The sequence below is a fragment of the Pagrus major genome, chromosome 15, assembly GCF_040436345.1.
Source record: "Pagrus major chromosome 15, Pma_NU_1.0".
Taxonomy (NCBI): domain Eukaryota; kingdom Metazoa; phylum Chordata; class Actinopteri; order Spariformes; family Sparidae; genus Pagrus; species Pagrus major.
This window is the reverse complement of record NC_133229.1, coordinates 22412997-22426022: the sequence shown is the minus strand read 5'-3', so window position 1 is coordinate 22426022 and position 13026 is coordinate 22412997. Positions and strand designations below refer to the sequence as shown.

The 13026-nt window shown below is 41.0% G+C and overlaps 1 protein-coding gene across 1 annotated transcript in view; it reads right to left on the bottom strand.

Annotated features, from left to right (window-relative positions):
- Positions 1–13026, bottom strand: part of fmn2a (formin 2a) — a 49374-nt gene that overhangs the window by 4368 nt on the left and 31980 nt on the right. Inside the window, exons 9-14 of the mRNA XM_073481325.1 lie at positions 11836–11927; positions 11604–11733; positions 11360–11506; positions 10612–10671; positions 9858–9978; positions 7199–7291 (exon numbers count right to left, since the gene is read on the bottom strand). Of these exons, the coding sequence (XP_073337426.1) occupies positions 7199–7291; positions 9858–9978; positions 10612–10671; positions 11360–11506; positions 11604–11733; positions 11836–11927 (643 nt within the window). The remainder of the gene's footprint in view (positions 1–7198; positions 7292–9857; positions 9979–10611; positions 10672–11359; positions 11507–11603; positions 11734–11835; positions 11928–13026) is intronic.

Sequence of the window (13026 nt, the reverse complement as noted above, 5' to 3'; positions counted from 1 at the left end):
CTCCAAGGTCAGTGCCGTACCACCAGGTTATTAAGTGTTGGATTCTCCGCTGTTGCACAACTGACAAATGAGCGCTGCAGATGGCGGGACAAGTGCCTCATTGTGCAGAGTTACTTCAGATGGAGACGGATGGCTTTGTGTGTGCGCGAGAGAGGTGTGAGAGAGTGATAGAGACACAGGGAAGGTAAGAAGAAAACTGCACTGTAAATAACTGTGGGCTGTTTCATCCGCTGCCTTATATATATGAGTTACGGTAAAGTGGCAACAGGCTGCAGAAAAATGACACTACCACGTATAGACTGGTTCCCTATAAGCCTCGCTTTCACTACGCTAGTCTGTCTGCACACAAGGCTGGATTTTTCACATGAAGATGAAGGTCAATACGCTTCTGCCATTGTGCAACAGGAAGAGGCATTGTTTTCCCCAGGTCGCTCTCCTCATGTAACGGTGATACAACTTGAATGACTGTTTGTACTCGACACTGTGAAATAAGAAGAAGGAGAGGAGATGGAGGAGACAAAGAAGGCAAAGAGGACAGTGATAGAAACTGAGGCATAACAAGAGTGAAAGGAAGGTTATTCACTCGTTGGAGAGCGCTGATGTTGTTTCAAGTCGGTTCCCCAGTTGATATGCGTTTTCTCTTGCCTCTAGGACTTTCAAAGGATGGTTCAAACACCTTTCTACTAGATCACTAAGTAACAAAACCTGCCTACTTTTTGCTACAACCAGGTGTTTTGCTCTCCCTTTTAATAGAACTGAGATCGAGGTTATTAGGCCAAATTGGGATTCTTACGGTTGTTTTTTGCTTTGGACAGCAGCAAGGCTGCAAGCAGTAGCCGTGTTCGTCAACAATAATTGAAATGCTGGTATGTGACAACCGGGCAATGAGACTCAGAAATCAACTATCTTTCTCAAGAGTGGCCTTCCCTACCTCTAACTGAACTTTACATAGCAACTTCATTAACTTTAAGATATTAAGTGGAATCAAAAGCTGTTCTGTCACACTGACAAAAATTACAAACACATTTGATTTCCTTTTACATTTCCTCAGTTTAAAGAGTCAGTTAATCATTTTGTACAAAACAAAACAAAACAAAACACTTTCTTCCTCAACTGGTAGAAAAAAAGTGTTAAAGTGGGAGTTGGAAATTGATTAAAAATGCAATGTAATGTAACCCTGCTGTGATCTAAGCTGTTTGTTCTTACAATAATGAAACCATTGCCATGATGAAGCAATTGTTTTAACTCTCAAACAATGCATGCTGGGTTGTCCGTTAATACACTTATTATTTCTTTAGAAACGTATTTTAATGAGTTGATTGAACTCTCATCATCAGTCAGAAGACTTACACCTGTTTATAGGTCTGCAGTTCTGCAAAAAATAGAAATTTAAGTTAACTTAAAATTAACTTGAAATACTCAAAAAGTCTGTATATAAGTCAAGTTAATAAAAACAGATTAGTAGTTCCTGGATGACTTTTTACAGTGTGAGAGTTTGACACCATGGTACACATTAGGAAATATTTCCAGCGCCGGCCACAACATTTATCTCAGCGGGCCATCAAGATCATTTCGACTGTGTTATAAATGATGATATAAGAGAACAGCAGTGAAATGTGACAGCCTCACTCAGGAAAATGCCGCAGGTTACTACTTATCAAATTTCACATCCATTTTCAAATATAACAGAGCAGCAGTAGAGTCAATCCAGCTGTTTTTTTTCTGTCTGTATCTTCACTGTGCTGCTGTGTGACAAAAGGTTAGACGTTAAATTCTCCCTCAGACAGCTTCTCTGTCCACTCAAGGCCAATTATCTGTAAGCTGCTGCTGCTTTTAACTGTCAGAAGTGACCCGAACTCTCCTCGTGGCTTTCCAAGACAGACATGACAGTAGATGGGACAGAGAGTCTTTCCTGGCACAATTCTGTGTCCTGCTCTCATCCCGGGAATATCTGGTTGCTAACATGTAATTGAAGCCAGAGCCACATCTAAAAATCTCAGACAAACCCATTGAGACCAGCTTTACCATTCCGCTGTGTTAAATCCCTCTGCAGGCCGCAATCGTGTCTCTCCCTGCTGAAGGCTCATCTATGAATGATGACAAATTGATAAAAATGTGAATGGGGCTTGCTAGAAGCATCTTTAATCTTTAACCACTGACATGGACGATTCTGCTATCGGTGCTATGTTAAATCTGTTTTTAGAAATATATCAATTCTGACATTGCCCTGAAGCTCAACCATTCAGTGTAATAATTGAAAAGCACAGTTCACCCAAAAAAACAAAAATACATAGAAGTGCTATTTATCCGTCTAGATTGTTTTGATACGAATTGCCAAGTTTTTGAGATTTCAGCCACAATGCACACGAACACACCGGAAGAACGATTTCCCAACTTGAGAAATGGGACCATCCAGGGGAGCGCGTGAATGCAGCATGTGTCACCAGAAAATTGTAGTGCAACACAAGCACAAGCTGCGGTCATGGAGAAGCTCTGATTACCTCTATATCGCTTCGTTAGGGGACACACATTTGTTGCCTCCACCTCCACCTGCGCCTAAGAGTGCACGTATAAGTATGTTCACTGAGGATGCACGTTTGCACCAGCTGGGCCAGAAGCTGTCGTTTGCCATCGTGGACTTGCATGGGCCGTGCTTCTGGCCTAACGTTAGCTACCTTAGTTAGCTGTGGATCTGTGGGTTGTCTTGAGTAACCTGTTGAGTGTTTCAAATGTATTCTTCTGGTGAACACAACAAGCCGAGTGTCATGTAGCAGGCTACTCTCCCTGCGGCCGATATCTCCAAACCTTGGCAACTCACACCAAAACAATCAAGATAGATATAGAGCACAGCTAAGAGGAAAATTATGCATTTTGAATTTTTGTGTGAACTGCCCCTTAAATTGCCTTCTTATGTGCTGACTTTAATGTGGAAATATGAGGACAATTTTGAGTTTTTGGAGCCCGATAATTAAACTAATAAAACTGGTAATTACAACCAAATAAAAGGAGAAAACTTGTCGGTCCTGTCATTGCATCATGTGGTTCAACATGGTGACGATCAACATGTTGATTTTCCCTTCGATTTTTACATAACTTGCTATACATGAGCATGAACAGCAGAGTTGTAGCTGCGAGGGAGAGTTTGACATCAGTGTTACTAATCTTCATGTCCATCAGAAACAGATTATCACATGGCCAGTGCTCTCTCGCTAGTCACAGTGACTCCATCAAAGGTCTGCATGCATGAGAATTTGTGAAGCGAGCGGGGAAAATCGAGCTAGACCAAACAGCCAAGCTCCAACAAGTCCGCTCCCACTGTTATTCTGTGGTTAGTTTCATGGTCAGAAAATAAACAAAAGCGGTTTAAACTGTGGAGCCAGAAACAGTTTAACCCCAGGCTTTTTAGAAATTACAGAAATAACAAAAATAAGACATTTGGCTGTTGTTCTTTTTTTTTTTTTTCACCGCCGCAGTGGAGGAACCCCAAGAATCTCGTCTGGAGCCTTCTGAGTCACATGTCCATGTTACGGTGCTTACATTCTGCTCTCAGAGGAAAAACCTCGTCATTTGCATCAAAGAGAGAGCTCCCATATTTCTCTCAAACACAGAGAGAGAAAGGAAAGGAGAGGGGGAGAGGTGGAAATGGGAGAGATGCTTTCATCTGCAGACTTCCTTTAAAATGGACAGTGAGCATTACCACGGAAGAACATATGCTATATATTAAACTCTCATCTGAATACAAAAGCAGTTGGAAGAGAGGCCTGTGAGCCGGGTCCTTCAGAAAGATTGGTCACAGTCAACTGAATGTAGCAAGGGTCAAAGCCGACGCTACGAAAAGAATGACATTTGGCTTGTTATTTTAAAAGCAGGCATAACAAACTGAGTCCTACACCTTTGAAGTGGACCACAATATCCCAATATTATTCTACCGTAGTTGTCCAATTATGGAGAAGAAAGCACGGCGGGATGACATCTGGTGACGGACAAACACGACTACGTTTTCAGGGGATTTTGCCGTAACAATATCTGGAAGGAAAATGTAGCAGTAGCTGTTGGCCTACTTCATAACTGAAGTTTTTTCTGTCTTCAGTTTGCTCTTATGGTGTCAAGGGGAGATTCCCAATGTCAGACTGTCGGTCTACCACTTTAGTCCAGACAGAAATCCTGATTACTTTACCGTGATTTTTCATCGAGCATCTCCAGCAGGTTCAAATTTTCACCTCTCCAATGAAATATCTCAACATTAACTTCAATTTGCACAAGACTTTTCATTGAAACGTGGCCTTTTTGTGGTTTTTGGTGGAATATCTCAACAACTTTTGTCAGTGTTGTAAAAAGTACCCAAAAGTCATACTGAAGTTATCATGTTAAAATATTACTTTGGTAAAAGTGTCTGAAACTAAATGTACTTAAAGGGGCAATATGTAAGAATTTTAGTTGAAAACATAAAAAAAAAAAAAAACACTCAAATTATCAACAGAATGCAAATAAATTAAAGTTCTGACATAATGATGTATATCTACTGATGTTAATCTGGGACTAGCTCCTGTGCTAGTGATGTACACACTAACACTCCCCTTGTCCCGAGCTCCCAGTCCGAATCTCTAGCTGCACGGCTAACTGAGCTAACAAGCAAACGGCAGCTACAGTTCCTTAAGTATCAAAGGTAATTTTCTGACAGTAAATGTACTTACACCTGCAACAAATAACATCCCCATCAGCTGTTCCTTGTGTTTAGAGCTACTTAGCAAATGTTAGCATGCCTAACACGCTAAAGTAAGATGGTGAACTTCGTAAACATTATATCTGCTAAACATCAGCATGTTAGCTTTGTCACTGTGAATGTGTTAGCATGCTTACATTAGCATTCAGCTCAAAGCACTGCTGTGTAGCCTGACAAGAGCCGCAAGCATGGCTGTAGACTCTCAGTCTTGTTGAAAGAAGATGGAAGAGGAGGGGATCATCATACACAATCAATTCATCATCATTGTTTTAACAGCCCTCTTAGTAAACACCTCACTGTGGAGGTTTATTTGATTTCCTAATAGGAGTGATGGAGTGATAGAAAGAGAGAAGAGGTCACGGAGGCAGAGGGGTGCTTCTAATCTCGCTGTCTGTTCCTCTGACAGAAAAAAGAGCGAGCCTTGTTATTAGAGCGAGACAGCAGACAGAGTGGAAAAATAAAGGAAGACGGGAACCGAGGAGGAGGGATGAATATATGACAAAAACAAATTATGACGTCAAAAACAAGGGATCAGGTGCCGAACATGTCAGTTTTAGGCCTGCCTCTGAGGCATCCACTTTTGTTCTCCACGGTCAATTTAATGGGCTGCGTGACAGGTTCACCTTCCACCATCCTGAATCTTCATGCGAGCCAGAGCAAGACAAACTTTTATGAAGTAGTGATCCAAGATAAAAGACCGTAGTCATAATCTGTCAAAGCAGATAGGCATACTTATAACAATAGCTGTGAGTTATTCAACACACCCTGGAATAAACAGGCGTCCCTATGGAAACGACACGGAGTGAACCCTCGTGTGTGTACTGTATATCAACCAGAAAACTGCGTGGAACAGGTTTGGAAATGTGTCTGCAGACGTAGAAATCATTCTGATTGATGAGCTGCTTCACATACTCTCACACCACAGATGCATTTTCATCTTAGATATGCCAAGGCTGCACCGGCGCAGAGTACTCCTTGAACCAGGAGGGATAAATTATGTGCCCACTTTGTTTTAACGCTTTGTCTGATGGTAACACATGAGCAAACCATATGTTTGAACAGCCTGAGCATCACCTGTCTCATAATATTTAAAGATATAATATGTAACATTTCTGCATTAAAATGTCTAAAAAATGACTAGACCTTTGTTATATCATTTAGTTAAATGATCCTAAATGTATCCAACAATGATCCAACCCAGAGAAATACATGATTTTATTCAAGGTATCGGTGCTTATAACTGCTGAAAGAGAAGCAAACATGGCGTCATTAGGTAAAATCATGTTGTTAGTTGTTTGAAGTGTAATTCCACCAATTTTAAACACTGAAGTGTAATTACAGGTCTTGAGGAGTTCCACCCTTATATATGGAAGAAAAGTAGTATGAAGTCCTATGTGGCTGCAGAGGGTGCTGCATGTAATCCGACAAATTGCCTGCAGTGAAGTTGCATTGTGGGTAATGTAGGCACCAGGATTTTGAAAAGCAAGAATAATGCACAGAATAAAAACAGTGATATCTTTAGTTCTGCTGTTTTGATTTAGTATCCATAATGACTTCAACAATGTGTGGACTGCTCTTCAAGACCCTGTGACTTCATTACCCACAATGCAACTTAGTCACTGATTGACATCACTGGAGGCAATTTATGAGATTACATGCAGCTCCCTTGAGAGTCCCAAAAGATTAACTTAATGTATACTACTTTTTTTTTTTACATATGCAGTAGTACTCCACAAGAGTTGTAAACACACTTCAATGTGTAAAATTGGCGAAGTAACCCTTTAACAATGAAGACAACAATGTCCATGATCCCACGCTGCTTACTCCTTTTGTTTGTTTTGATTGAGAGACCCCCAGCGGCAGAAATTACATACTATAGACTTAAAGAATAAAGCTGGGGATGTTCTATATTGTTCCTCTTGTCAACAATTGTCATGAAAAGACCCAGAATAAACATGCATTAGTCTGATTATCAATATTTTCTCTATCCCGTCTGAGATGCTCAGCCTCAAGCTCATTTTGTTCCTACTGATTACATTCAAAATTATTTTCTCTACAAACTGGAAACTTTAGCTTGTAGCAAACATTATTCAAACATGAGTAAATAGTGGAAGTCACTGATTCTCAGCAGTGGATTTAGTGAAATTACGAGTATTTATATTAAACACTATAATTATAATACACCACGCTGCCCATGTTCAGAGTGATGAAGGAATACGTCAGCGAGCGAGACAGAGTGGCTCACTGATGTGTTTTCAACAGTTTTTGGACAACAATGGAAGCCAGTGGAACATAAAAAAAACAGAAGCTACAACAGGCTTTAGCCACACAGACAATACTTGTTAGTGGGATCAGTTGATGGTTTCGGTCTTTTCATGGGCTTTGTTGACAGAATATCTCCAGACTTATGCTTCGACGTGACTGGTGAAAGTCTTGTCAATCATCAGTCACAATTGATTTGGAAAACAGTCTCACCTTGGCTAAGAAATGCATCCATCTTGTCCTTAAAGGGTTGCAGGTTCTCTTCAGAGGACATCTTGCAAACTTTCTCCGTCTCAGCTGAGCATGCTGAAACAACAACAGATGATCATGATGAGAAGGGAAACAGTCTTTTTTTCCCCCCATCTTAACCAGCATTTGAGCTGCAATTACAAACTCTACAGTGCACTTCACCCTGGTTGAGCTCGCTGAATCTCTGCTGAATTTCTGCTGAATAAGTGTCAGCAAATACATAATGACCCATAATGACTAATAAGGCACCCCCAGGAGCCTGGAGGGCCTGTGCTGTGATCCCGAGAGAACCTTATCGTCACGCTCCATCGGCAACCATAACGGATACACAAACTCAGCTCAAGAATTGAGAGGTGCAGAGGCCACGAGACGCTTCAGGGAACAGGGAGGTCGGGACTGGGCAAGTGGTAATTCATAGACCATATGGTGCCTCAACCAAAAAGGTACACAGCATGCTCCTTCCACTGTGTTTCTTGCTGATGTCCTTCGGGCCAGCCAAGGCCATTTCGGCGCCGCCTACCTATCGGAACCCCCCTCTGGGAACTGTCATCGAAGCCCGTGTCTGTTAGAGCACTCAGCTGGCTCTGCGAGGTAATGAAGAGGTCTGCAGGTATAGCATGTGATGATGTATTTATGTACGGCCAAGCATGTGCCACCGCCACTGGGGTCAAAACAGACGCGGGTCCATTTCCCCCGCGAGCAACTCCATCTTTATGAATTGCAAATAATGAACAGCCTAAAGAATCATTACAGCAGAGGAAAAACAATATTTGGCAACACGGATCAGACACCTGATTGGTTTAGCAGCAAAGATACATAAAACATGATAGAGAACAGACCAGGTTTGGGGAATTGTCGATCGAGCTGCAGAGCGAACAAACTCACATGTACATACTCACACACGTGTGTGTGCGCACGTATGTTTGCACAAAAATACACAGTCGGTTTTTTTAACCACCTGTAGGCACTTGAGTCCTTGGAAAGTGTTCTGAGTGGTGAGTGACTTGAGACAGAGTCATGAAAGGGAGTATTTCCCGACTGCCTTGTTCATTAGGACTCTTTGCACTCAACAAATCAGTTTGGCATGTCAGGCATAATCCAATTTCCACAGTGTTTTGCTGAGGTCTTGATATGCAATAACAGACCACATTCATTCTTGCATTCTAGTTTTTCTTTTTTTATACATTTACTTTTATTTAATGTCTGTGTTTGCGATATATTAAAAAATGCAACATATGAAGTCTCTATGTTTTATTTCTTGGTTACAGTTTACAACAAGGTACACAAAAATGTGAGTTGTTACAGAGGAATGAATCAGGAAGGACTTGATACTTAATGAATTGGTAATGAGTAATTCCTGAATAACTTTGATTCAAGTACAATATAGTAGATAATGATGAGTTACTGCATTATTGAATCATCAGGTAATGATTAGTTCATAATGTCTGTGAATCAACATACTAACCACTTTCTTCATGAGTCGTTCCTGATTAACTATCAATCACGCGCTGATTGGCATGAACCTGTGATGACATTAATTATTAATTACTGAATCATTAGTTACTCTTTTTGTACCTTTAAGTAAAGTGAAACATCAAACTGAGTAGTTACACAATAGACTCCTTCAATACTTATTACTTAATCATTAGTTACTTTATCCTGTGATAACACATATAGTTCTTTGATAACATTTTTAAGTAATTAGTATATAATGACTCCAGTAATCATCATCATCTACTATATAGTCCTTGAATCTCAGTTTTTTAGGAATTACTCATTAACGATTAATTAACTATCAAGTTGTTCCTGATTCATTCTTTACTCGTGCCTCCTACAAAAACAGGAGTGTACGTTATTGTGAATTGTTACCATTTCTGCCCTAAAATCGATAGTTAGCGGTGACAAATATTTGTTTAAACCTTATAATGATACGTTCATTACATAAAAGCTGCTTTGTAGAAATTGTAATGTCATGAAAAGATATGTAATAGATTACCCACGTGCACTGACTGATGAATGAACAGCCATTAACCAAATCAGCCCATGCATAAATCATATTTAGTGACACAACATGCACAGAGACATGCAGGAACAGAGGAAGAAGAGGAAGAAATTCTCTTCAGTACAGTCTCGCCGTTGTGTGTCTTGCAGGGGATTCAGAGTCTCTTCCACTTCAGTGAATAGCTGATGAACCTTTGATAGTGCACACAGGTAGTGGAAGTTCCCTGACCTTGCCCCCTCTATATTTTGATCTATTTCATGAGGACAGTAAAGGCACAGCAGGTCCAACAGGAGTCTACATCTGACAAGTCACATCTGCTTCTGGTTAGCTCGTCTGTATGACAAACAGATGCTATCTCTCTGTTGACCCGCCTCTGCGATTCCACACATGACCATAGCTGGTCAGGTTTGGAAAAAATTTTTTTTTCCGTGGTGCTAAGAGATATGTGCATGGATTACCACATAATTTATTGCTTCATAAATTTCCAGGTGATAGTATTTTAAACATGATATGACACCTGCCATAATCTGTTGGATATGGCATGGCCAAGTTTACTACCAGGTAAGCTTGTTGTAAATATGCAGTTTGAAGGTTTTGGAGTGTATAAGATGACGACCATACCGTTGAGGTCTTTCCTCAGCTTGCGCAGATCTCTTTGAAAATCGTCGAACTTCATCTGGGAGGCCTGGAAAAGGTCCTGGGGCTCAGGCAGAGGGTAGACACACGTCTCTCTGCCAGCATCCTGGTAAAGCACAACACGCATACGCACACCAATGTCAAAGTCAATCTTCCTCAAACAGGGAGAGGGCCTCTCTAGTATATACTGTACACACCAGGCAAGATTGGAATAAATGTCTTTAGAGACCTACATGCACTTATCAGCAGTCCAAACATCTCAGAGAAGATATGGCTGAAACTACAGCGGATAATGACCATTAAGCTCGGTGCACAAACTGCAATTCTCTCCATCAGAGTTACTACAAGGCCATTATGAGCACTACAGCCATGTCATGCAGGTTGATTTTGGCAAGCAGCACTCTACTGAGTTCATCTCATCTGGAGAACCTAATTATTTACACTAGCGCTCCTTTGGATGCTGTGCCAACGAACAGACTGCAGGTTTGAATGAACCCAGACCAAAGCGGAGCAAGAGATGAAGAGTGAAAGACAGAGAGAGAATTAGAAGAGGGAGCCAGAGGAGGAGAGAGATTTGTTTCTGCTGTAAATGAGGAAAGAGAAAATAAATAATTTGATAAAGGATAAGCCATGGTATCCTCTGGCAAGAGAGGAGATGAAAAGAGAGCTCTGGAAGGATTTCTAAGCAAATCAGACTAAAACAGAAAAGTGATTCAAATAAACAGGAACCAAAACATACCTCATCAAAGTGCCTTAGATAGTAAGCAACAATGTAGGACAAAAGACTCTGGGAGTTATCCTGAAAGAAAGAAAGAAAATGAAAAGATCCAAATAAATAAACCAAATTCCTTTTATTTATTAATTTAATCATTTTGGAGCAGGACGTTTTAATTTGTGCAAGGCAAACAAGAACAGAGACAGCGGTCATAGAAGCTGGGGATAAATCACGACATTGGAAGAGCCATGCAAAAAAACACAACTGTGCTGGGCTGGCTGTCATAACTCAGAGTTGGTGGAAAGTTTGATGTTCTTTATGGATACCTTACTCGGTCTACCACCACAAAAACACAAACCACTGTGTCCTTATATGGCTGTGCCAAGGGCACACTGAGCCCGTTGTGATATTGAATAAGAACAGCAAACAGAGTGGCCTCTCCTCTAAATCTGCACAGCTACGGTCCTCATGTTTGGCAGCAGTGAAGGTCCCTTTCAACTCCTGGACTCTACAATAGATGGGACAACTGTAAAACTAAATCAACACTGAGAGTCACCATTTTCCCACATCCCTTATTTTCCAGCACAATGTGAATTACAGAACAAAACTGTTTCCGTGGCTGCACATAAATTACATAAACTTGTCTCCTTTGCTTATTTTACACAAATTTATACGTATACTTCCAGTCTCCGGTTTGCTTGTGAATAACACCTAATTGAGCTCTTGCAGAGTGAGTGATGTTTGCTTTTATTCCAGTAACACACAGACTCACACTGCTCTTAACGTCCTTCAGTTTTGGCAGAATGTCCAAGGTGAAGCCGTCGGCCTGCCCTCGAGACCGATTACCTCCGTTCATGTAGTTGCCAAAAGCCAGCACCAGGCCGAGCACCTGCAATACACACTCGGCACTCTGCAGAGACTGGTGCACACACACACACAAATGAGATGGAGACGTGAAGGTTAAACTGAGTGACAGAAAAGAAAATTAAAAGAGAAGAAGAAGGCCGGTGACTCACCTTGCACACCCTCTGAAGGATTTCTACTTTGCGGAGGATTGAGGTGATGCATTCATGGAAAGTCGACTGAAACAGGATGCAGAACACTCGTTCAGAGAAGTTGGGGATTTGGGATAACTGGAAAAGAAACCTGACGAAGGCACAAAATCAGTCACCATGACACATCTGTTGAACGACACAGCTCTCATGTACTGAATTCAGTTCAGAAGGTAGCAGCAGGTTTGGCGCTTACTGCTCAGGCTTGTCTAGCGGCTTGGCATCCTCCTTGTCTTTGGATGATTTGATGTGCTTCTTAATGCCGTCCATCTCATCAGCTTGAGCTCGCTGTCGGATTAAAATGCAGATTAAGTTAAGCTGGAAATCTGTTGTATGTGGGCAATACTATACAAATACAACAAAGGCACAAGAGTACAGGATACCATGATGTGTAAATATATGTATGAATAATGTCATAAATAACAAAGTCTCACAGTTTACAAAGGATTTTTTTAAACTCAAAATCAAAACATAAACCTAAAATGTAGGACAAGCTGACCAAAGTACAATATGTGCATAGTTTGGCATCAAGGGCTCAATGTGATCAGTTCCTGATGTTTCCCTGATCAAACACATTGGTATTAAACCAGAGTCCTGCTTCTCTGGGCTGCTTGCAAGCGAACATACAAGGCGGTCGCTTGATTCACGTGTGTGTTTTGTATATTTTTGTACGTAATGAAGGTATAATATATGTGTCCACTACATAACATTGTCACGTTTGGCAAACCACAATGTAAGAAAATGTAGAAAAGGGACAAGAAAATCAATGTACTTCCAGTGACATACAACCATGAAAGAATTTGGATTTGTCAACGTAAATGGACGGGACAGTGACAAGAAAAAGTGCCTTAAAGGTCATTTTGACTTTTACAAAAAGTTTGTCGGGTCCAAAATGAGTGTTTTGTTTATCTCTGCGTAAGAATTCTGACGGTTGGATCCAACTGCTACCAAGGTTTGCCAGCCAATAGGATAACGGCATTGGTATCATGTGGTATCTGTGTTTCGTCAGTGATCGAGAGTCTTGGTAGTTGCCAGTTTATTGAAAAAAAACATGAAATGATTTCTACCTACAGTATGCGCCCCGCATTAAATGTATGCCAGACCTCAAACAAAAAAAAACAAAAAACAGAGAAAGCTTCTGGACAGGATGTCGGATCAGCCAATCGGCTTTCTTGACTTGCAGGTGTGCACTTGAGATTTGGGAGGTGAGGACAATGGCTCCTCTGCGATGGTTAACCACCAACACCTTTCTCTGTGTAGGTCTACAATGACATTAACATCGCCCAAGAACAATTCTAGCCTTATGGTATTTTTATAAGCTGGGTGTACTGGTCCGGATGTTACTTTTACCATTAGGACCTCTGAGTTGCACGTGTCATGCAAAGCA